At 40.0% G+C, this 23,660-nt stretch overlaps 1 protein-coding gene across 3 annotated transcripts in view; it reads right to left on the reverse strand.

The window, feature by feature from the left end:
- KIF20B (kinesin family member 20B) overlaps positions 1-16,905 on the reverse strand; it is a 57,806-nt gene extending 40,901 nt beyond the window's left edge. For all 3 annotated transcript variants that reach the window (XM_084755277.1, XM_084755276.1, XM_084755275.1), the window contains exons 1-8: positions 16,779-16,905; positions 14,672-14,819; positions 7,090-7,176; positions 6,899-7,006; positions 5,999-6,137; positions 5,291-5,475; positions 713-749; positions 11-238 (exon numbers count right to left, since the gene is read on the reverse strand). In XM_084755277.1, coding sequence (XP_084611403.1) covers positions 11-238; positions 713-749; positions 5,291-5,475; positions 5,999-6,137; positions 6,899-7,006; positions 7,090-7,176; positions 14,672-14,818 — 931 coding nt within the window. In that variant the 5' untranslated portion in view covers position 14,819; positions 16,779-16,905. The remainder of the gene's footprint in view (positions 1-10; positions 239-712; positions 750-5,290; positions 5,476-5,998; positions 6,138-6,898; positions 7,007-7,089; positions 7,177-14,671; positions 14,820-16,778) is intronic.
- Positions 16,906-23,660: the final 6,755 nt, after the last annotated feature.

The raw sequence follows: 23,660 nt of genomic DNA on the forward strand, positions 1-23,660 counted from the left end.
ACTAATGTACCTTTTATAAAAGAATAGCCCTTTATATCTTGGGAAAGGCGTAGCATCTTCCTCTTTTGAAACTTAGATGATACAGGAACAAATAAATCATAAATACTTTCATTGTAAATCTCAAAGAAAGAAACCCACACAGAATATTTTATATTATCCACATTCAGGCTAGATTGGTTACACGTGTTGTTCATGGATTCTTCAAAGTCTGGGATAGTCAAAGAGTTTGTTAAGCTTCCTATAAAAATAAAAATTAAAAAAAAAAAAGAGGCATAAAATTAAGACCTTGACTAAAAATGAACCAGAAAATATAGATCATAACTCCTAGACTCCTTAATCTCTTTACTATCTACTTTGAAACATTTTAGGGAACAAAGGAACAAATATTTGTGGCAATCAAAGAAAGCTTAGTTTCTCTTAATCTTACTTCTTTTTTAAGTAATCAAATACAAATTAATGAAAAAGACAAAGAAAAATAAGAACAATTCTCAAATTCAGTATTAAAATTATAGAGTCAGAGAAAATACATTTGGGATACTGAGTATAAATGAAACTTTAAACTACACATATTTTATATCCTTTATAACACTTTGTAGGTACTGTAGGGTACAACATTATCAAAAAATTAACACTAGGGGTGATTTTGAAAATAAAGCCTTTCAAATATATTTCATGATGAGCAAATTAACATAAGTGAGAAAACAATCCTTACCACAAAGGATGTCATAACTGTCATTATGTATAGTAACCTAAAAAAATAAAGTTTAAAAACACTTTTGTTAAAAGTTAAATAACTAAAATTTTAATTACTTATCCAACTAAGCCACCAATTAATGAATAACCTTTCAACTACTTAATTTAGTATTTCTGCTTATAGCTTATCTCATAGCTAAACAATAACATCTCATAATAAGAAATCTGGCAAGTATCAAATAACAATATCTTATTTTATATCTACCAACCAGAAAATATTTCCATTTAATTATTTTCCCTATAGTTAATTTATATTGTAAGCTGATTTTACATAATTAAAGACTACTTATAAAAACTGATGAATGTTTAACAGAATAAATTTAAAATATTTAGTTCCTTTATTATTAAAAAAAATGGTTATTTCCAAGATTCTACCTGTAAAAAACAATGCTATAAAGAACATCTTTATATATTTGATTCTAATCACTGTCATAAAATACATAATAACAAAATTGATAGACAAGATAAGTTTCAAAGCTCTTAGAGTCAAAACAGTAGCGTCAAACTCCCATAAACATTCAAAATCAAAGCTTAAAAAGAACACCTCATTTCTAGATTTTTCTAGTGTCTTTTTTAAGTAAATAACTCATTAAGGAATTCATTAATTATTTCATTTTTTATGAATTATTTATGCAATTACCAACAGACTTCCATAATTTGCTAAAATATCATTTTACTTTGTGAGATAATACTTTGAACCCAAGTGAACAAATAAACAATCTACCTTTCTTCCCTCTTTCATTTTTTAATTTTTTTAAATTATATGTAAGTGTGTATGCATAGGTTTGTGCACTGACTACAGTAACAGAAGTCATCAGATTTCCTGGAACTAGGTTTACACTGTATGATCAACATTCATAATTGCTAAGTGGATCTCTCAAGCCCCAGCTCTTGCATTTTTTCAAGACAAGAATTTTGCTATGGCTGAACTGAACCCTCCAATTCACATAGCCTAATGCTAAAATTACATACAAATAAATTTACACTTGACCAAATCATATTAATATTATTGTTACTATTATTACTATGGCACTAGCTTATCATATTTAATACTTTAGATTTTTTCATTTTTTGTGCATAAATGCTTTTCTTGAAGTTAGTATATGTACATGATGTGTCTGCCTGGTACCCCAGGAGGTCAGAAGCTAATGTCAAATCCCCTGGAACTGGAGTTACAGATGGTTGTGAACCACCATATAGGTGCTGGGAATCAAATCTCAAGCCTCTGCAAAATTAACAAGTGCTCTTAACCTCTGAGCCATCTCTCTAGACCTCTTTTTTTTGAGGTAGGCTTTTATGGAGCCCAGGATGGCTTCAAACTTACTAATGTATGTAGCAGAGGATGCCCTTGAAATTATGATCTGCCTGCCTCTACCTCCTAGTTGCCAGGACTACAAGTATGTGCACCATGCCTAGTTTTATGTAGTGCTAGGGCATGAACCTAGAGTTATATGTTAAACAAATACTAACAAAAGAGCCACATCCCTAGCCCTTAAGTGTATTTTTATTTCTTTCAACTCCAATTTGTGCTAAGCATATACTCCCCACAAAAGACATCAACTGTCCACAGCTCCTGAGTTGCAGGTGGGGGCCCATGAACCCTTTCCTACTCACACTAGCATCTTGACTAGTTTAATCTTATCCAGGCAACCACAACTGATGTGAATTCATAAGCAGAGAGGTCCTGTCATACACAGAAGACACAACTTCTGGTCCTCTCCAACCTCTGGCTCTTACGATCCTTCTTCCCAAGTGGGTCTTGCTCCTTAGTGAGGGAGAGGTGATATACATGATTCACTTGTGGCTGAGCACTCTACTGGTTCTTACTTTCTGTCCTTTGACTCACTGTAAGTTTGAAACAAGATTAGGTATGGGGAGGGCACAACTGAACAGATGCCTCAGTTTTTAAAGGCATTGGCTGCCGTAACAGAGGACCCAGGTTTTGTTCCTAGTGTCATGATGGCTCTTAACTACCTCTGACTCCAATTCTAAGGGATTCGAAGCCCTCTTCGGGCTTCCCTGGGCACCAGGCATGTACATATTATACATACATACATATATACATACATACATGACTCATACATGCATGCAAACACTCATACATAAAATTAAAAAGATAGAAATCTTTAAACATATAGAGGTGAAGGAGGATCTTGCTAGGTTTTCCAGGCTGGCACTAACGACCTGCACTCAAGGAATGCTCCAGCCTCAGGATCTGGGGTAATTTAGACCAAGTATAGGCACAAGCTCCCAGCCCCAGCCAATGACCACTCCTGCAGTCTTAAAGAGGAAAAGCACTAACATTTTGAAAGTACTAATTAAAAAATTAATGCTTTTTTAATTTAAAACCCAGAAAGACAAAAGATAAAGCCGGTCACGCTCGCAGGATCTAATTCCCGTTCTCTTGTTGTTTCTACACGTGTCGTGACTTCTTCCACCGGAGTCTTCAAACATCGGTCATCCATGAGGACTGTGACTAGTTCCAAACTCCTTTTAAGTTGGATACCATTAATCACCTATCTTGTTTTTTAAAGATATATTTATTTATTACATATACAGTGCTCTGCCTGCATGTACTCTGCACACTAGAAGAGGGCATTAGGTCACATTATAGATGGTTGTGAGCCACCATGTGGTTGCTGGGAATTGAACTCAGGACCTCTGGAAGAGCAGTCAGTGCTCTTAACCGCTGAGCCATCTCTCCAGCCCCAATCACCAATCTTTTTAATGACATGTAGAATGTTGAGCCCTTTACAGAAAGTTTTAAGTGGATTTTGTCCAGATCCATCAGAGAAGGAGAACTATAGTGGGTATAGTCTTATAACATGTATAATCTTAAATAATATGATTTGAATTACAAGTACACTTTGATCCATGAGCTGTCGAATGAACATTATATTACCAGACTTGGGTTGTTTGGGTTTTTTGTTTTTGATGTTGTTGTTGTTGTTGTTATTATTGGGTTTCTGTTTTTGTCTTTCTGAAATAGAGTTTCTCTGTGTAGCCTTGGCTGTCCTGGACTCACTTTGTAGACAAGGCTGGCCTCGAACTCACAAAGATCCACCTGCCTTTGCCTCCCCAGTGCTGGCATTACAGGTGTGCACAACCACGCCCAGTTTATTATCAGACTTGAAAACATTAATCTGACTTATTTGTACCAGAGGTCTTAGGCAACCAGGTATGTTATCAATAAGAAGTCATGGCTGAAAAATTAATCCCCTATTCCTATAAGGAAATATTTTTGTCATATGTGATGTTATGGGCATTTAATTCCAGCACTTAGATGGATCATTATGAGTTCAAGGCTGACCTGGTCCACATAATGAGTTCCAGGCCAGGCAGAACTACACAGTGAGACCCTGTCTCAAAAAGCAAAAAATTTTTTCCTCCTAACCACTAAGCTTAAATCATTCAGTAAACCATATTGTTAAACAGGCGTGCTGCCATCGAGGATTTGTTGTTATATAGCCCTTAACGGGATATTTAGTCTACTTTCTAAGGGAACTAGTCTTTTCAGAACAGAATGAGTGTTCACTTCACGTTACAGTCACCAGCTTCATTAGCACTTCACAAGAGAATTGGCCTGTCCTTTGAAGCCAGGAATTGATTTCCTCTTCTTTTTCTTCTTCTTCTTCTTCTTTTGGTTTTTTGAGACAGAGTTTCTCTGTGTAGCCTTGGATGTCCTGGATTCACTTTATAGACCAGGCTGGCCTCGAACTCAGTAATCCTCCAGCCTGTGCCTCCTGAGTGCTGAGATTACAGGCGTGCACAAGCACGCCCGGCCCAAAGTGTGCACTCTTAACTCTCAAAACTAACAGGAAAATACTCAACATAGAACATCTCCTCACTGAAGCGCTTACTATATTAATTCATTAATGTGAAACTAATTTTTTCAAGCTGAATTTTTAAAAGTAAGTTAAACACTCAAACCTAACTTCTAATAGACACCAATGATTGTACTAAGAGATTTAAATCAGATTTAACCTAGAGTAAAAAAAAAGTAAGATTTCACTTCTGTTAAAAGAAAAACTGTTTTCTACATGTAACAAAGAGGGAGGAGAATAGAGCTCAATGTTACACTACTTACCTACCACATATGAAGGCCTGCGTCTAATAGCGAGTGTCAGAAAAATAAAATACGAAGGTTCTGCATATGTGTGTATCCATCCAGAGACACAGAAAGCCCTACATAAGGCAGGGACGTGGTAGTCTATAACACTCAGGAGGCAGAGGAAGGAAGTCTGCAAAGTTGAGGTCAGCTGAGCTCAACAGGGAGCCTGTCTTAAGATCACTTTCCATTTCTTACATTTTTTCCTTTAAATTTTTTGTTTGTGTTATTTTCAGATTAACATCTCATAAACATTTTAAAGTATAATACTAATTACATAACAAAAGACCATTTCTGCTTAGTATTGACATTTGCTGCCTTAATATTTTCTTTCAAATACAAACAAACAAAAACATGTTAGAACTATCCTGAACATTTACGAAAAAAATTAGTAATTTTTATATTTTATGTACTAAAATACTGGTATACCTCTTTAATTTGCCGCAACAATGAATTTTTGTTAGCACTTTCCTCTTTCTCCTGCTCAGACGACAATCGTAAGTATTCTCTACACCTATGTGGTTTGAAGTTCATCTTCGTGTACAGTTTTTCCTGAAGACTATCAAACAATACATTCAATGTTCTAGGCAGAATGCCAATGTTTTCTTCTGTGCCTACAGAAGGATAAGAAAAAGCAGTCTTTTGGTATTAACAGTTCCTTTTATATTACCAATAAGCAAGAATAAAAAGGAAAAAATGCAAGACTCTAAGACTCATATAATGTAACAATAATAAGGAAAATGAGGCCATGAATTTGAGAATGAATACCTGGGAGGATGTGAAAGGAGCTGGAGGAGAAGAAATGATGTGACTCTATTCTTTTAACGGAAAAAAAAGTGAAGATGAAAAATATGGACTAGATAATGAAAACATAATTACATGCAATTATGAAAACACTAGATGCTAAAGATGTGGCTCGGAGCAGTTGGCTGCTCTTCCAAAGGACCAGGTTGAATTCCCAGAGCACCCACATAGCAGCTCACACCTGTCTGTAACGCCCGGTCCAGAGATTTTCACTCCCAGAGGCATACATACAGGCAAAGCACCAATACAAAGTAAAAATGAATTTAAAACAAAGAAATACTTAATGATTACTAATGATTCTTATTCTTTTCTATCAAAATAAGCAATATTTACCTTGAAATGTATATGTTTTTCCAGAGTTGGTCAGTCCATAAGTGAAGATCAGCCGATTGTGTCCTTTCAAGAGGTCTATTACTGGCTCCATAATACAACCCAGAAAGAACTCTTTCTGTGAAGTTTCAGGTCCAAAAACCTGAGGGCATTTTTAAGATATGATTTTTAAGAAAATTCATGTTCCAAAACTACCAAACATTCGTTTTGAATATTTATTCAAAATGGGTACCATATCTCTACTACAAAAATACACCAACAGGCATTTAACTGCTATCAAACAAAACTTTAGAATAGAAACTTCAAGGCCAGCAAGATGACTCCGTGGGCCAGTGTGCCTGCAGCTAGCCTAAGCACCTGCGTTAAATCCCTGAGAAGTACAAGGTAAGGAAGGAGTAGGCGGCTCCTGCAAGGTCCTCCACATGTGCACCATGGCAGGCACCACAAGTAAATAAAATTTAACTAAAAAATAACTCTTACGATAGAAATCTCACACACTCAGCCAATTCATTTTTCATGTTTTAAGAAACATTCATCAGAAAAAGGTAATAATATGATTTACTCAAGGTCAACACAGTAACTTACTCATTTCAAATTATAAATGTATAGACATCAGTCTTTAGTTGGGGCGGGGGGGGGAATCAGCACCAAAAACTGAAGTTCTATGAGCACAGAGCATAAACTTCAGTGCACACAATCCAGTAATGGAGCCCAAGCCAAGTCTTGCCAAATTGAAAAAAAGTAGGAAAGTAGCTGGGGGGGGGGGTGCAGGGGCTTTTTGGGATAGAGTATGTATAAGGCCCTCACTCAGCCCACTATACAGCTCCTCATGACACACACACACACACACACACACACACACACACACACAAAATTCCTTAGTTTCCCAGAGCACTTACTAACCTTAGAAAAACTGAATTTCTGTGCTACATGTCCAGAGCACTTCTCACCAAGGATGCTTTGAGGATCTTTCAGGAGGACAGTCTGTGAATCCAGAATTTGTACACAGCCCTAGAAAACAAGCCCACACTAAGAATAACATTTATTAAATGAATGGAAGCAAAACATTAAAATTAATTAAATTCAACACAAACCTCAGCCTCATGTTCTTTTTCTGACTGTGTGAATGGTCTTATTCGAAGGCAAACTTGGAGATAATTTTTAGATCCCAAACTGTTTGCCTAAAAAGCAAACAAAAAAAAAACAAGCCAATTTTTTAAAAAAGTATATAGAATATAATTTTTCAGAGATTAACTGTCTTTATATGAGTGATCACTTATATAATAATCTGCAGAAATTTTATTCAGTTACTAACCTGTATTGCTTTTGTTTCTCAGTGTTTCTACAACCAAAGTCTTCCTCCATAGCTGAGGCTGCTGGCCAAGGAGTCACAATTTTTAGTGGTTGGCAGTATGTGTGTTTTGTTTTGTTTTGTTTGGGGGGAGGGGGTGCCTTGACTAGCATGTGGAGGTCAGAGGACACTTTCAAGAGTCACTCCTCTTTCTCTCCTATGTGGGCCTTAAGGTAGCTGAGCCATGAACCAGCTACCAAATCATGTTTCATATGTATCAGACTCTTAGGTACTGAGATTACAAGCCTGCACCATTATACCCAGCCACCACTATATTTTTAACTACTTTATACATTTTTAAAAAAAATGGGCTGGATGGCAATGGTGGTGCACATCTTTAATCCTAGCACTCAGGAGGCAGAGGCAGGCAGATCTCTGAGTTTGAGGCTACCCACCCTGGTCTACAAAGTGAGTTCCAGGCCAGCCAGGGCTATATACTGACACCCTGTGTCAAAAGAAAAAGAGGAAGGAAGGAAGGAAGGGAGGAAGGGAGGGAGGGAGGGAGGGAGGGAGGGGAAAGAAAGAAAAGGAAGAAAATGGGGGCAGGTCAGCCTAGGGATTCTGAGTGTGCAGTGTTCTTACAGAAGACCTGAGATCCCAGCCCCCACAGCAGGCAGCTCCCTACCATCTGTAGCGCTAGTTCCAGGGTCTGACACCTTCTTCTGACCTCCTAGGACACCCGACAAACATGCTGTACATACATACATTCAGGCAAAGTACTCATACATACGAAATAAATCTTTAAAAACAAAACAGAAATACAACAAATACGCGTGTTCCAGGTGTGGTGTCACACACCTATACACTCCCTGCTTCTCTGAAGGTAAAGCAGGGAAGATCAAAACTTGAAGCCTTCGAGAGAGACAAAAAACTTCAAGGCCAACCTGGGCAACTTTAAAAAATCTCAGGGATATAGGTCAGTGCTAAAGTCATTGCCTAACATGTATAGGTCATGGCTTTTATCAACACAACTGACATTTCTTTAAAAAACAGATAAATAAGGTAAGTTTTTAATCTCTCTAGGTGAGGGGAAGGCGTCCCCTCACATACACAGACACACGCCTGTAGCCCAGGACTCAAGCTGCAGAAATCGGAGCATGGAAGGAGGGGGAGCTATAAAGGGAGACCCTCACCTCAAAAAGGAAAATAAATTTTGTCTTAGCTTTATAAAGCTCACTGAAATGTAAAGTTGGGAATTAGATGAGTGTTTGAGTGGCTGTGTGATATTCTATTTGTAAATTAATTAAAATACTGTGATTTTATTTAAATAACAAGTTATTTAAACAAATTTTTTAAAAAAACAGAATATAACCAACTTAATTCACATAATAGATTGATTTGAAGGTTAGCTACAAAATTAATTATGAAAAAATGAATAAAATGGGTTTCTTTTTAACAACTCTACTCAATACTGCACTAGAAATATGCAGTACAATCTGTAAAAAACACAGAAAAAGAAAACACACCCAGATTAGAAATGAAGACATCTTCTCATAGACAAGAACACCTACCTACAAAACCTCAGTTACTAAAACTATTAAAAGAGTTCAACAATGACTGTGTGGGATGACTGATTTCCTGAAAAGAGCCCAGGAGAGGTTCTTGGTGAAAGTGCAGCAAAGGTGAGCTCCACTCTGTCCCCTGACTTCCATAACACTCCTGCCCGAAGAGGCTACAGGGCTCCTGGAAATCCAGCTTAGACTCCCTCCTCGCCAATTCCTTGCTGCCTGATTCACATGGGGCACAGGAAGCAGAAGTGAGTTTTGCTCTGTTCCCTAAGCACCACTGTCAGGCCCACAGCTCTGCCTTCCTTCTCAAAGAGCCTTGCAGGATCCTGGGGACATTCCGATCCATGCGAGGAACAGCCAGCAGAGGTGAGCAGAGGGCTGTTCGCTGAGCTCCACTGTCAGACCCAAGGCTCTGTCTACCTCCCCTAGGAGTCCTGCCAGCATCAGGAACATCCAGCCAACAGGGGGACAACCAGATGGCCAAAGGCCAGCAAAAGAACACAATGAACAAGAGCCAGGGCAATATGATACCACCAGAGCCCAGCTACGCTAACCACAGTAAGCCCTGGATATCGTAACAAAGCCAAAGTACAAGAAGATGACCTTAAATATAATTTTATTAAAGATGATAGAAGCCTTTAATAAGAAAACAAATAAACTGTTTAAAGAAAGACAGGAAAATACAATTAAGCAGCTGACCGAAATGAATAAAACTGACCAAGACTTGAAAATAGAAGTAGAAACAATAAAGAAACAAACTGAGGGAATCCTAGAGATAGGAAACCTAGGGAAAAGACCATAAACATGAACCACAGCCACAAGCAGCAACAGAATACAAGAGATAGAAGAGAGAATAATAGAAGATACAATTGAAGAAATCGATACATAGGTCAAAGAAAATGTTAAATCTAAAAAGTTCCTGACATAAAATAAAACTTCCCAAACATAAAGAGATGTCTATAAACATTCAAGCTTACAAAACACCAAATAGACTGGACCACAAAAGAAAATCCTCCCATCACATAACAATCGATTTACTAAAAGTACAGAACAAAGAACCAATATTAAAGCAGCAAAGAAAAAAAAGTGAAGAGACATGTAAAGGAAGACCTACCAGAATTACACCCGACTTCTCAAGAGGCCCTAGAAGGCAAAAAGGCCTGGGTGGATGTCTTGCAGACTCTTAAGAGACGACAGATGCCAGCCCAGACTACTATATCCTGCTAAACTTTTAATCAATATAGATAGATAAAACAAGATATTCCACAACAATTAAAAAGTTTAAATAATATTCCATAAATCCAGCCCCACAGAAAATACTAGAAGGAAAACTCCAACCTCCAAGAAAACAATAGAAATAATTCCACACCAGCAAAATCAAAAGAAGGGAAGCATGCACACACTCTACCACAACCAACATAAAAATAATAGGAATTAGCAATCATTGGCCATTAATATCTCTCAACAGCAATGGGTTCAATTCCCCAATAAAAAGACACAAACTAACAGACTGGGTGGGCAAAGATCATTCTCCTACATACAAGCCTCATGCCTCAGCAACACAGACAGACTTTACCTCAGAGTAAAGGGCTGGAGAAAGATTTTCCAAGCAAGGGACCAATGCAAGCTGGAGGAGCCATTCTGATATCTCATAAAATGGACTTTCAACAACATGTTCAAAAGAGATAGGGAAGGACACTTAATATTCATCAAAGGAAAAAGTCCACCAAGATGACATCTCAGTTCTGAACATCTATGACCCAAATGGAAGGGCACCCACATTCATAAAATAAACATTATGAAATCTTAAATCCCATGTTGAACTCCACACATTAATCCCAGGAGACTTCAATACCCCACTCTCAACAATAGACACACCATCGAAACAGACACTAAACACAGAAATAATGACACTAGTAGATGTCATGAATCTAATGGACCTAGCAGATATCTACAAAACTTTTCACCCAAACACAAAAGAATATACCTCTTCTCAGCACCTCATAGAACATTCTCTAAAACTGACCACAAAGCAAGCCTCAACAGATAAAATAAAACTGAAATAACTCTTTGTATCTTAAAAGACCACTGTAGGGGACGGGCTACATGGCCAATGTTCAGCCATCTTGTCAGAGCCTAGGTTCCTATTTCTCTAGCAGCCTGTCGTTTACCAGAAACCAGTTGACACTGTTGTGGTTCAGCAGTTAGACACCTGTTGTGGTTTATTTGGGGGCTGGTCATTCTAAGACCCCCGAGCTACTCCTTTCTGGCTATAAACTAGCTTTTCCAGTAAGGCCAGCTGCCTGCAAGCAGCCGTTCCGAGAACTTTTTCCTAACTAACCAGATTTTCACAACTGCCTTTTCTCTCTGGAATTTCTCTCTTCTGCAATTATAGTAGCTATAAAGGTAGACACCTGCTGGAGCATTCCAGAGTTAGGTATCGATAGCAACCCTTGCTTACACAAATACCCATGCCTCTGTGCCTATATAAACTCTGTGAAATTTTTCAATAAATGGGGTTTGATCAGAATCCAGACTTGCCCCCTTCTTCGTGTCTTGTGTTCTGTCCCTATACAGGAAAACTCTCCTCCAGAGCGTTAATCAAACCCCGGCGGGCTGGGGCAGACCACCATGGATTAAAGCGGGACTTCAACAACAACAAAATGCCTACAAACTCATGAAAATTGAACAAGTCTCTACTCAGTTGGGTCAGGGAAAAAGTAAGAAAGAAATTAAAGACCTTCCAGAATTCAATGAAAATGAAGGCACAACACACCCAAACTTATGGGACACAATGAAAGCAGTGCTAAGAGGAAAGTTCACAGCACTAAGTGCCTTCCTAAAAAACTGGAGAGAGCTGGACTTGGTGGTGGAGGCCTTTAATCCCAGCACTCTGGGAGGCAGTGGTAGGTGGATCGCTGTGAGTTCAAGGGCAGCCTGGCCTACAAAGTGAGTCCAAGACAGCCAAAGCTATACAGAGAAACCCTGTCTCAAAAAGAAAAAAAGAAAAGAAAAAATGAAAAAGAAATTAGAGAGATCTCATACTAGCAATTTAAAAGCACACCTGAAAGCTCCAGAACAAAAAGAAGCAAAATACAAAGGAGGAATAGACTGCAGGAAATAAACTCAGAGCTGACATCACACAAAGAGAACAACACAAAGAATCAACTAAACCAATACCTGGTTCTTTTAGAAAACAAACACGGTAGACAAACCCTTAGCCAAACTAACTCAAAGGCAGAGAGACAGCATCCAAACTTTCAGAAATGAAAACGTGGGCATAACAATAGATATTTAGGCAATCCAAGTAATCACTAAGTTGTATTTCAAAAGCCTGTACTCAACACAATCATAAGATCCAAACAAAATAGATTATTTTCTTGATAGATACCACTTAGCAAAGTTAAATTACAATCAGGTAAACCATTTAAATAGACTTATTACCCCTAAGGAAATAGAAGCAGTCATTAAAAGTCTCCCAACCAAAAAATGCCCAAGGCCAGATGGTTTTGAGCAGATTTCTACCAGACTTTCAAAGAGCTAATACCAATATTCCTCAAACTATTCCACAAAATAGAAACAGAAGCAATATTGCCAAACTCATTCTATGATGCAACAGTCGCCCTGATACCTAAACCACAAAAGACTCAACAAAGAAAGAGAATTTCAGACCAATGTCCATTATGAATATTGGTACAAAAATACTCAATAAAATACTGGCAAACTGAATCAAGTAACGCATCAAAAACATCATCCACCATGATCAGATAGGCTTCATCCCAGGGATGCAGGAGTGGTTCAATACACAAAAATCCATGCATGTAATCCACCATGTATGTGTGGGAAGGATTGTAAGCTTTGTCCCAGGTGAAAGCAATCTTGGCAGGCTTTGTCCCTTGGAAACACCACGGATAGAGCCATCCTGGGTCTGAAATTCAGGAAGTGGGCCGGGGACTCCAGCTAGGCTATTGGGTTTCTAATGGAACATCGATGGGGGCAGGGATCCTGACCCAAGAGAGATGCAGATCGAGGAGAAAGAAGTCAGCATCTTTTGGAGCAGGATCACTCCAGAATTTGGGGAGAGACCAGCTTACAGGCCAGGCCAGCGCAGGCCAGAAAACACCTGGGGATCTGTCCTGTGGAACAGATACCGGAAGGTTTACTCTTGTTTCCCTTTAAACCCTTTTTCCTTCTTGTATAGGATTGTTGGGTTGTATAATAAAGTCTAATTGTTAAGAAACAGCCAACAACCATATAAACAAGCTGGGGAAAAAAACCCTACATGATCATTTCATTAAATGTTGAAAAGGCCTTTAACAAAATCCAACACCTACCCCTTCATGTTAAAAGTCTTGGAGAGATGAGGGATACAAGGTGCATATCTAAACACAATAAAGACTGTATGCAGCAGCCTGATAGCCGACATCAAATTGAATGAAGAGAAACTTAGAACAATTCCACTCAAATCAGGGACAAGACAAGGCCACCCACTCTCTCCATATCTAGTCAACATAGTACCTGAAGCTCTAGCTAGAGCAATAGAGCTAAGAAGATGAAGAGGGCTGGGCATGGCGGGGCACGTCTTTAATCCCAGCACTCATGAGGCAGAGGCAGGCAGATCGCTGTGAGTTCAAGGCCAGCCTAGTCTACAAAGCCAGTTCAGGACAGCCAAGGCTACACAGAAACCCTATCTCCAAGAGAAAAAAAAAAAAAGATGAAGAGGACACAAATTGGAAAGAAAAAGTGAAAGTATTGCTATTAGCAGATGAATGATAGTTTACGTAACTGACCCCCCCAAAATTCTACCAGAGAACTCCTACAGCTGATAAACACTTTCAGCAAAGTGGATGGATACAAAACTAATAATAATTAATTAATTAATCCAGTAGCCCTCCTTTATGCAAAGGGTAAGTGGACTGAGAAAGAAATTAGGGAAAGGACACTAACTTCCCAATAGCCACAAATATAAAATATCTTGGTGAAAGATCTGTATGACAATAACAGATCCATATTTATCATATTTACCACCCTATGTAATTCTCAAGTCCAAGTGGATCAAAGGCCTCAATCTAAAACCAGATAAACTAAATCCAATAGAAAAAAAAAAAGTGGAGGCTAGCCTTGAACTCATTGACCCAGGAGACAACTTCCTGAACAGAAGACCAACAGTGCAGACTCTAAGATCAACAATTAATAAATAGGACCTCACGAAACTCAAAAGCATCTGTAAGGCAAAAAGACACCATGAATAAAACAAAACAGCAGCCTACAGACTGGGAAAAGATCTTCACAAACCCAGTATCTGACAGAGAGCTAATATCCAAAATACACAAAGAACTCAAGAAATTAAACATCAACAAACCAAATAAACCAATTAAAAAATGGGCTGTAAAACTAAAAAAGAACTCTCAACAGAGGAATCTCTAATGGCCAAGACACACTTAAAGAAATGTTCATTGTCATCAGTCATCAGGGAAATGCAAATCAAAAAGGCTGAGGTTCCATCTTACACCCGACAGAATGGCTATGAAAATCAAGTGACACAGGGCATGGTGGCACACGCCTTTAATCCCAGAAGGCGGAAGGCAGAGGATCTCTGTGAGTTCAAGGCCAGCTTGGTCTATCGAGTGAGTTCCACGACAGCCAGGCCTACACAGAGAAACCCTGTTTGAGGGGGAAAGAAAAGAAAAAAAGGAGGATGAGAAGAGCCAAGATACAAATCTGCTTTAAATCTAAAAATTTCATGAAAACTGTGACATAAACAGGTTTTCACTGGAGCACAATAGTCAACAGTATTTTTTGTTACATTGTACTTACCCCAGGGTCTGAGGCAACTAAGGAGAACTCATGAGAGAGATCAAGCTTAATGCCATCAAAATTGATTTCCGAAGGCCTTGCCATGGGATCGGCACTAAAAACATAAGATGGTCTAGGCAACCCATCTTGATTCAAATGAGAGTCCATCCTGTAACAAGAGCAGCAACCGTAGTAAGTCAGCATACGAGCCACCCACAACTTCAAGTCTACACTCCAGAGAACGTGGATGTAACTCAGTTAGCAGACGACTTGCCTATCATGCACAAAACCCTGGCTCCATCCCAAGCATAACAAGCAGGGCCTGGTGGCCTGTAACCCCAGCACTAGGGAGGTGGAGCAGAAAAACAATAAGTTCCAGGTCATCTTGGCCACACAGGGGATCCAAGGACAGTCTAGGCCTTGCCTCAAAGAACCAAAAATTAAAAATAGGTTGGACAGACAGCAGGAGTCCAGCCCACTCACCCTCCAAGGCAAAAGCAGTTGCATCTCTGTGAGTCTGAAGGCCAGCCTGATCCATATAGTGAAGCCCTATCTCAAATTAACTGATAAATATAAAAACTAAAGTCTACAATCCAACCCACTACTCCCCACCCCCTAAAAATATTCGATTTCAGGGAAAGAAAACATTAGACTGCTTCATTTATAGTACAATGACCTATGAAAAGACAACAAACAAACGAATTTTATCTATAAATTCTGAATATGCTAATATTGAGCACTTCCTACAACTATTCATATGATCCAACTTTTCAGTATATTCATCCAAAAACATGTCACAAAAATATGCAATTACTAAAAGAAGAAAGTATGAAGTGCTCACTTGGCCTGAAACTCTCCTCTCAGAAATCAAACAGCAAAAAGACCATGGGGTGAAACATGATCTTATGCTATTTTCACTACTTAGCAACTTCTGAAAAATTTTGCAAACCAAATTTTAACACTTAGGACTGAAGCTCAGTTGTTTGCAAGATGACTTTCAACTTGATTTCTTCCAGCTATAAGTACAAAGTGAAATAATTCATATAAAGTTTACATTAAAAATAGAAAACTGGGTCCTAGAAAGTAGAGCGCAACTCTGGGTAGCAGAGGTTCTGAAGTCGTGGCCAGGACCCAAAAATCATCACCATATCATCATCATCTAAGACAACCAATAACTGGCATATCAAAAGTTTTCAACTGAATATGGAATAATGCCACCACTGAACTACTCAATCTGAACATCAAATCCCTAGGGTAAATCTGACACCCACCCACCCCAAAAAAAAAACACCCACCATTGAAATATTTTTAAGAATCAGAACAGAGCGTGGTGGCGCATGCCTTTAATCCCAGGACTTGGGAGGCAGAGGCAGGCCAGTCGCTGTGAGTTCGAGGCCAGCCTAGTCTACAAACAGAGTCCAGGACAGCCAAGGCTACACAGAAGCCTGTCTCGAAAAACCATTTCTTTAAAAAAAAAAAAAATCTACCAGATGCACAACACCAGAGAGAAAAGGGCACCTCTCGTCTATTAAAAAAAAAAAAAAAAAGGATTAACAATCTAAAACACCTAGCACAGTGATTCCCAATTTAAGAAAATCGGCATTCATCTACCGTTTGTTTACTCTTCATGGCAGGCTCCAAAATACACGTCAATAAAAGTGCCCAACTAGAACTAGTTCACTTCCGTTTTCTTTATATACACATAAAACCCAAAAATAAGCTCATTTTCTAGCCACAAAGCTGAGTGACTTAAAAAAACACAACATCGGGCTCTGCCTAGAAAGAGACCTTGTCACGTGCCCAAACAACTGTTCACCTCCGGGATTCAGGCAGCAAGATGTGGCAAGCCTTTCTCCCATCCTATAAAAGTATCGGTGTCTTTGGAGCTGACTTGTTCCTCTTTTAACAGACCAGGAAGCCGAGGCCCAAACGAGAGTAAAAGTCCTGCGCGTATTAACTACCTTAAATGGTGAGGCTCGGCCCCACCTTCAGCAGCGCAGCTCCTACACCACAGGTGTCACGAGCCCCCCACCCCGGGAACGCCGACAGGGCCAAGGTGTCGCAGCCTCGGGCCCTCTGTGCAAGCAGCCACCCTCTGCACCCTCGGAAAGGGTCAGCTCCTCCTCACCTGCGGCATCGCCCGTCCCTGACGCCGACAAGCAGCTCCAAAAATCAGCCCGTTTTCAAATTCAAACGACGGCGGCTAGGCACCGCACTGAACCCTGGGAGTGGGCGGGACTTCCGGAAAGCTCGGGGAGCGAGACTTGAGCGCCGCCAGGTTTCGCCAGCGGTTCCGGGAAAGGCTTCAAATCTGGGGGGCGGGACTTAGTGCTCTAGTCGACCAATGGGCAGTGGCAGGCTCCCGTTTGGCGTTTCTTCTCGCCACGACGAGGAGTGACGCTTCACAGGTCTGTGATTCTGTCCTTAACATTAACGTGCTGACGGCTCCGCGCTGTGGCCGCTGCCGACACACTGACTCCAGCGATCGCACCCGCAGGAGCGGAGGAGTGGCGAACTCGTCAGAGTCCGGTCATTCCGGGGCCACAAAGGACTTGCGACCTGGGACCAGGGCAGTCCCCCCTGCCAAGTGACCCTACCTGTTGTTGGACCAGGGCCCTCGTGGGTGGATTTTTCCTCAAAATACATTTTAGAATCATTTTCTTCACTTTTTTTCCCCTTTTGGCTTCTCCGGAAGTATAAATCAGCTGCCGCTGAGAGGCGTTGTGCTGTGACAGTTTTATTACAGGCAGAGTCTTTGCAGTATCCAAAATGGAAGTGCCCCTGCATCCTTATCGGCTTCCCTAAGTAGTCCTGGGAGTGCCGAACTAATTTAATAATGCATTCCTATGAGGAGAATTTGCTACCGAGGCTAGACTTTGAATAAAAATAATGCTAATGCAATCCGAGCATTTACCTTATGCCTCCCCAGGCACTAAGTTTATAAAAATGGATTGTCTGGCCCAGAGAACCACCCTTTAAGGCAGTAGCTATTGCTATCGTCCCAAATTATACATTCTAAATTAGTAAGGGGCACAAAAACAAGTGGAACCGAGATTTGAATTCAGCTGAAGAGATTTATGACCCTGTTTTCCTATGATCATATTTTCAGCTATTTTACTTCATTAGAAGCACTTTGGGAACACCTGTTTGACAAACTTAGTGTTTGTTGATACAGTAGGCACATCTCTCACCACTACCCTCCCTCTGACTTCTCACTCTCATTCATTGTCACACACACACACACACACACACACACACACATACCGCCCCCACAAAATAATCAAATTTGATAGGAACTAGTTTGGAATAGAGAAGTGGATACAAGGCCAAAAGGGAAAATGAGCAAAGAAATGTAAATATGAAAGGAGAAAAGATGAAAATAGATACACTTTTTTTCCTTTCCAGGCTGGAATTTTAAGTTTTGGGGGTTGGTTGGTTGTTTTTTTAAATAAAAGGTTCCTTCTGTGTAGCGTAAGCTGGCCTCAAACTCCATACCTTTCTACCTCAGCCTCTTTCCAATGCTGACATTTTAAGGAGTGTACCAGCACGCTGGTACCAGCGCACTAGCTGGACGTCAGTCTTTAATGGGCTTTGTAATATTTGTTTCCAGTGCTCCTTCAGCTAAGTCTATACTCTGGATCCAAGTTTCCTACCAATGCCTCACAGGGTCTTGTTGCTTTTGCTAGTTATCGATGTAACAACCAACCAGTGAGGTGCAGCTGATAAAACTCTTCGTCTAGGGGTAGAGGACACTGTGATCTTTTCTTTAGGATTTACAAAAAGGAGTCCAGTAATGGGTCATATTAATGACAACACCAGAATCTGTTAGCATTTAGCTCACTGTAGATTCAGCAATTAACAATCGAATATGCAGACTCGCCTTAAAACAATGTGTACGAAGGCCACCTCTATAATCCTCCCCAGCCCTGCCTCACTGTGTACTTTCTATGCACCCTGAAAAGCATAGAATAATGTATGTGTGTGTGTGTGTGTGTGTGTGTGTGTGTGTGTGTGTCCATCCAGAATAACTTCTCCTTTCTCTTCTTTTCCCCACATATGTGGCAAATATCAACTCATGCTTTTAACACTTGGTATTAAACACCGCCTCCTCTAGGGAGTCTATGTTTGTGACTGTACATAGTGTATAAGGTGACTGTGCAAAGTTTATGTCTGCTGTATGCACAGTCCTTGTACAGGTGCACTTACTAAGAGGCCAGAGGAGGACACCGAGTGTCCTGCTCTATCACTGTCCGCCTTATTTTCTTGAGACAGGGTTCCTAACTGAAACTAGAGCCAGGCTAACAGCCAGCAAACCCCAGTGATCCCCTTGTCTTAGCCCTTCCCCATAAATGGTGTTACATGTGTGACCACACTCAACTGTTTAAATGAGTTCTAGGGATTTGAACTCAGGATCCCATGCTGGCACAGAAAGTACCCTTACCTGCTGGGCCGTCTTCCCAGGTCCTAGAGTCAATTTTCTTAAACTCAGTCATTGTTTTGTGAACTTAAGCTTAAGCATTGACATTAGAGTATGAATTATAATTCCACGGCTGTCATTTCAATGACATTTATAGCATCTTTGGCATAAATAGATCCCATCTCAAGAAGCCACTTGGTTTATCCATTTATAAGAAACAACTTATCGCTGGGTGTGGTGGCATATGACTTTGATCCCAGCACTGGGAGGCAGAGGCAGGTGAATCTCAGTGAGTTCAAGGCCAGCCTGGTATGCAAAGGGAGTCCAGGGAGTCCAGGACAACCAGGGCTGTTACACAGAGAAACCCTGTCTCAAAAAACCAAAGCAAGCAAACAAACAAACAAAAGACCAATAAAGAAACAACTTACCTTAAAGTTTCATGATTGAATTGCAACAATTTGTTCACACTCCCAGGATCTAATTCCCGTTCTCTTGTTGTTTCTACACGTATCGTGACTTCTTCCACCGGAGTCTTCAAACATCGGTCATCCATGAGGACTGTGACTAGTTCCAAACTCCTTTTAAGTTGGATTCCATTAATCACCCATCTTGTTTTTTAAAGATATATTTATTTATTACATATACAGTGCTCTGCCTGCATGTACTCTGCACACCGGAAGAGGGCATTAGGTCACATTATAGATGGCTGTGAGCCACCATGTGGTTGCTGGGAATTGAACTCAGGACCTCTGGAAGAGCAGTCAGTGCTCTTAACTGCTGAGCCATCTCTCCAGCCCCAATCACCGATCTTTTTAATGACATGTAGAATGTTGAGCCCTTTACAGAAAGTTTTAAGTGGATTTTGTCCAGATCCATCAGAGAAGGAGAACTACAGTGGGTATAGTCTTATAACATGTATAATCTTAAATAATATGATTTGAATTACAAGTACACCTTGATCCATGAGCTGTCGAATGAACATTATATTACCAGACTTGGGTTGTTTGGGTTTTTGTTTTGTTTTGCTTTTTGTTTTTGATGTTGTTGTTGTTGTTGTTTGGTTTCTGTTTTTGTCTTTCTGTGTAGCCTTGGCTGTCCTGGACTCACTTTGTAGACAAGGCTGGCCTCGAACTCACAAATATCCGCCTGCCTTTGCCTCCCCAGTGCTGGCATTACAGGTGTGCACCACCACGCCCAGTTTATTATCAGACTTGAAAACATTAATCTGACTTATTTGTACCAGAGGTCTTAGGCAACCAGGTATGTTATCAATAAGAAGTCATGGCTGAAAAATTAATCCCCTACTCCTATAAGGAAATATTTTTGTCATATGTGATGGTATGGGCATTTAATTCCAGCACTTAAATGGATCATTATGAGTTCAAGGCTGACCTGGTCCACATAATGAGTTCCAGGCCAGGTAGAACTACACAGTGAGACCCTGTATCAAAAAGCAAAAATTTTTTCCTCCTAACCACTAAGCTTAAATCATTCAGTAAACCATATTGTTAAACAGGCGTGCTGCCATCGAGGATTTGTTGTTATATAGCCCTTAACGGGATATTTAGTCTACTTTCTAAGGGAACTAGTCTTTTCAGAACAGAATGAGTGTTCACTTCAGGTTACAGTCACCAGCTTCATTAGCACTTCACAAGAGAATTGGCCTGTCCTTTGAAGCCAGGAATTGATTATTTCTTCTTCTTCTTCTTCTTCTTCTTCTTCTTCTTCTTCTTCTTCTTCTTCTTCTTCTTCTTCTTCTTCTTCCTCTTTTGCTTTTTTGAGACAGGGTTTCTCTGTGTAGCCTTGGCTGTCCTGGACTCACTTTGTAGACCAGGCTGGCCTCAAACTCACGGTGATCCACCTGCCTCTGCCTCCCAGCTGCTGGGATTAAAGGTGTGCGCCACCACGCCGGCAGGAATTTATTTCTTTGTGGCAGTGAACATCCTAAATGACATCTTCTTACAGGGATATTTTGGCTACACTGAGATCCTGTTGTTTAGGGCAGCCACTTAAACCAGTGACCCTGTCCAGAGCTGGATACCCAGTGTTCCTGCATCTGTCCTTGTGGCTGCACCTTGCACTATGGTGACAGGAGAGGCAGGTTCTCTTCGTCCTTCTAAACCACTTTTGCTAGCTTCAGGCCATTCTTTCCCAGCTCCCTTGCCTTTCTTAGCCTTCAAAGAATTATAGAGTGTTAGAGCCTTGATAGGGATTAGGCCTTGGATTTAGGGAGTATTGGGACTGATTTACTCTCTCCAGATCACTAAAATTTCCCTATGTCTTGAATAAGGCTGTCTCTTTCTTGTCCTTTGTGTGCTCACTATGTAGCCCAAGGGAGCCCCACACTCTGTCTTTCTGCCTCAGACTCCCAAGTGCTGAGGCTATGGGGTTACCCCACCTCATACAATTAGAATAATATCACTTTAATTTTTTTTCAAGAATTTGTGCTGGTTGAACCTAAACACTAAATTTAGGTGGCATAGTGACAGCAGCATTAAGTGACAAGCTTATATAAATGAAAAAAAAAAAAAAAAAGGCTTGAGTTTCAAATAGCTTCACACCTAGCCAGAATCCGTGTCTGCTCAAGGTTCAATGTCCTACTCTACAATTTTTCTGAAGCCATTGGTTGGAATATTAACTATTTCTTTGCCTTTATATCACTGATTGTAAAAAAAAAAAAAAATCAGTTCACAAATCAATGAAGACGCAGCTGATGAAGCTGGAAACAAGAAAGGAAAATACAGCATTAACATTTTAAGACCTTCCCTCACTGCCCATAATCTGGTAAATGTGTGAAACCATATCACCCGGCAAAAAAATTCCATTTAGAATTACCAAAATGCAACTACTTAAAATCCAAATGGCAGGGGCTGGAGAGATGGCTCAGCGGTTAAGAGCACTGTCGGCTCTTCCAGACGTCCTGAGTTCAATTCCCAGCAACCACATGGTGGCTCACAATGTATATACAGCTCTCACAATAAATAAATAAATAAATAAATAAATAAATAAATAAATAAATCTTTAAAATCCAAATGGCACTGTTTACAGAGATCATGTGTTGCATTGGTTTGAAAATAACACAAGGTGGTGCTAATAGACTTCCCACAAATATCCTTGACCAACCATAACAGACCTGCTGGTGAACTCTAGTTTCCTCTAAGACAGTAGGATCTACACCAGTATGACATTTTTATTTTAGAAAATGTTTTAATATATGCTTTTGATATTTCAGGTACCCAAGGAAAATATTTCATGCATAGCTTATTATTAAGGGAAGCCATTGAATTACTATAATTAATCATTCATTGACTAAACAGACAGAAAGCTGGGTGTCGTGTGTTTGCTTTTAGTCCCATCACTTGGGAGGCAGGGGCAGGTGGGTCTCTGTGAGTTCAAGGCCAGTGTTATCAGCACAGTGAGTTCCAGAACAGCCAGAGCTTCACAAAGCTACACATTGTCTTAGGATATCCATCTTTTATAAGAGAGGATAAAAGGGAGGGAGAAATGAAAATGAACACAAAGAAATATGTGTTGTTTTTTGTTCGGGAAAGTGTCAGGCCATGCAGCCTAGGCTAACCTGAAGCTATGTAGCCAGCTAGCCTCAAACTTAATCCTTTAGTCTCTACCTACTAAATTCTGGGATTATAGGCATGAGACACCACAACTGGCCAAGAAATGCATTTGTTTTGTTTCCAGTCATCTAATGAATTACAATTTAGGAGTCTTGCATCACAGAAATAGAATATAAAGTATATGTTTGGGCCTGCATGCTATATATGGTGACACATTTCTATCATGCCAGCACTCAGAGACAGACAAAGTGTTTCAAGTTCAAGACCAGTTTCATTTTTTAGAATCAAAATAAAATATCCTGGAAAATTAACTGATATGCGCAAGTAACCAACATTGCTTAGAACTGGAGGAAAAATATGAGAGCAAAGACCTAAGCCTTCTTTTTCCCAAAGCTAGCTATCAGACCCAGAGTACCAGACATGGTAATGGTTCTGTCAGGAATCAACGGCCGTTCTTAGGCTTGCGTGCTACTGTTGTTTATCTGCCAGGCGGTCTACTGGCACCTCCTTTTTAACTTTTTTTTCTTTTTTAAGATTTATTTACTTATTATGTATGTGGTGCTCTGCCTGCATGTACATCTGCAGACCAGAAGAGGGCACCAGCTCATATTATAGATGATTGTAAGCTACCATGTGGTTGCTGGGAATTGAACTCAGGATCTCTGGAGGAGCAGTTAGTGCTCTTACCTTCTGAGCCATCTCTCCACCCACCCACCCACCCCCCACCCCCCGTTTTTTACTTTTAACTACCTTTGTTTTTTCTATCATCAAACTTTTCTTTGTTTCTGTTTGTTTAATTTTATTTTTTGAAGAGAGGGTGTTGTTGTTGTTGTTGTTGTTGTTGTTGTTGTTGTTGTTGTTGTAGACGCTATGTACCTAAGAATGCAAGTTGGGGATTTTTTAAAAATGTTTTTGAATTTATATTTTAAACACAGGATTTAAGAGAAAGGAAAAGGTGCTTGGAGAAAAAAAGCAAGACATGCCAGAGAGAGCATGGGTGTGAGATTCTCAAAGAACCGCC

The sequence above is a fragment of the Acomys minous genome (genome assembly GCF_964271855.1).
Source record: "Acomys minous genome assembly, chromosome: 2".
Taxonomy (NCBI): domain Eukaryota; kingdom Metazoa; phylum Chordata; class Mammalia; order Rodentia; family Muridae; genus Acomys; species Acomys minous.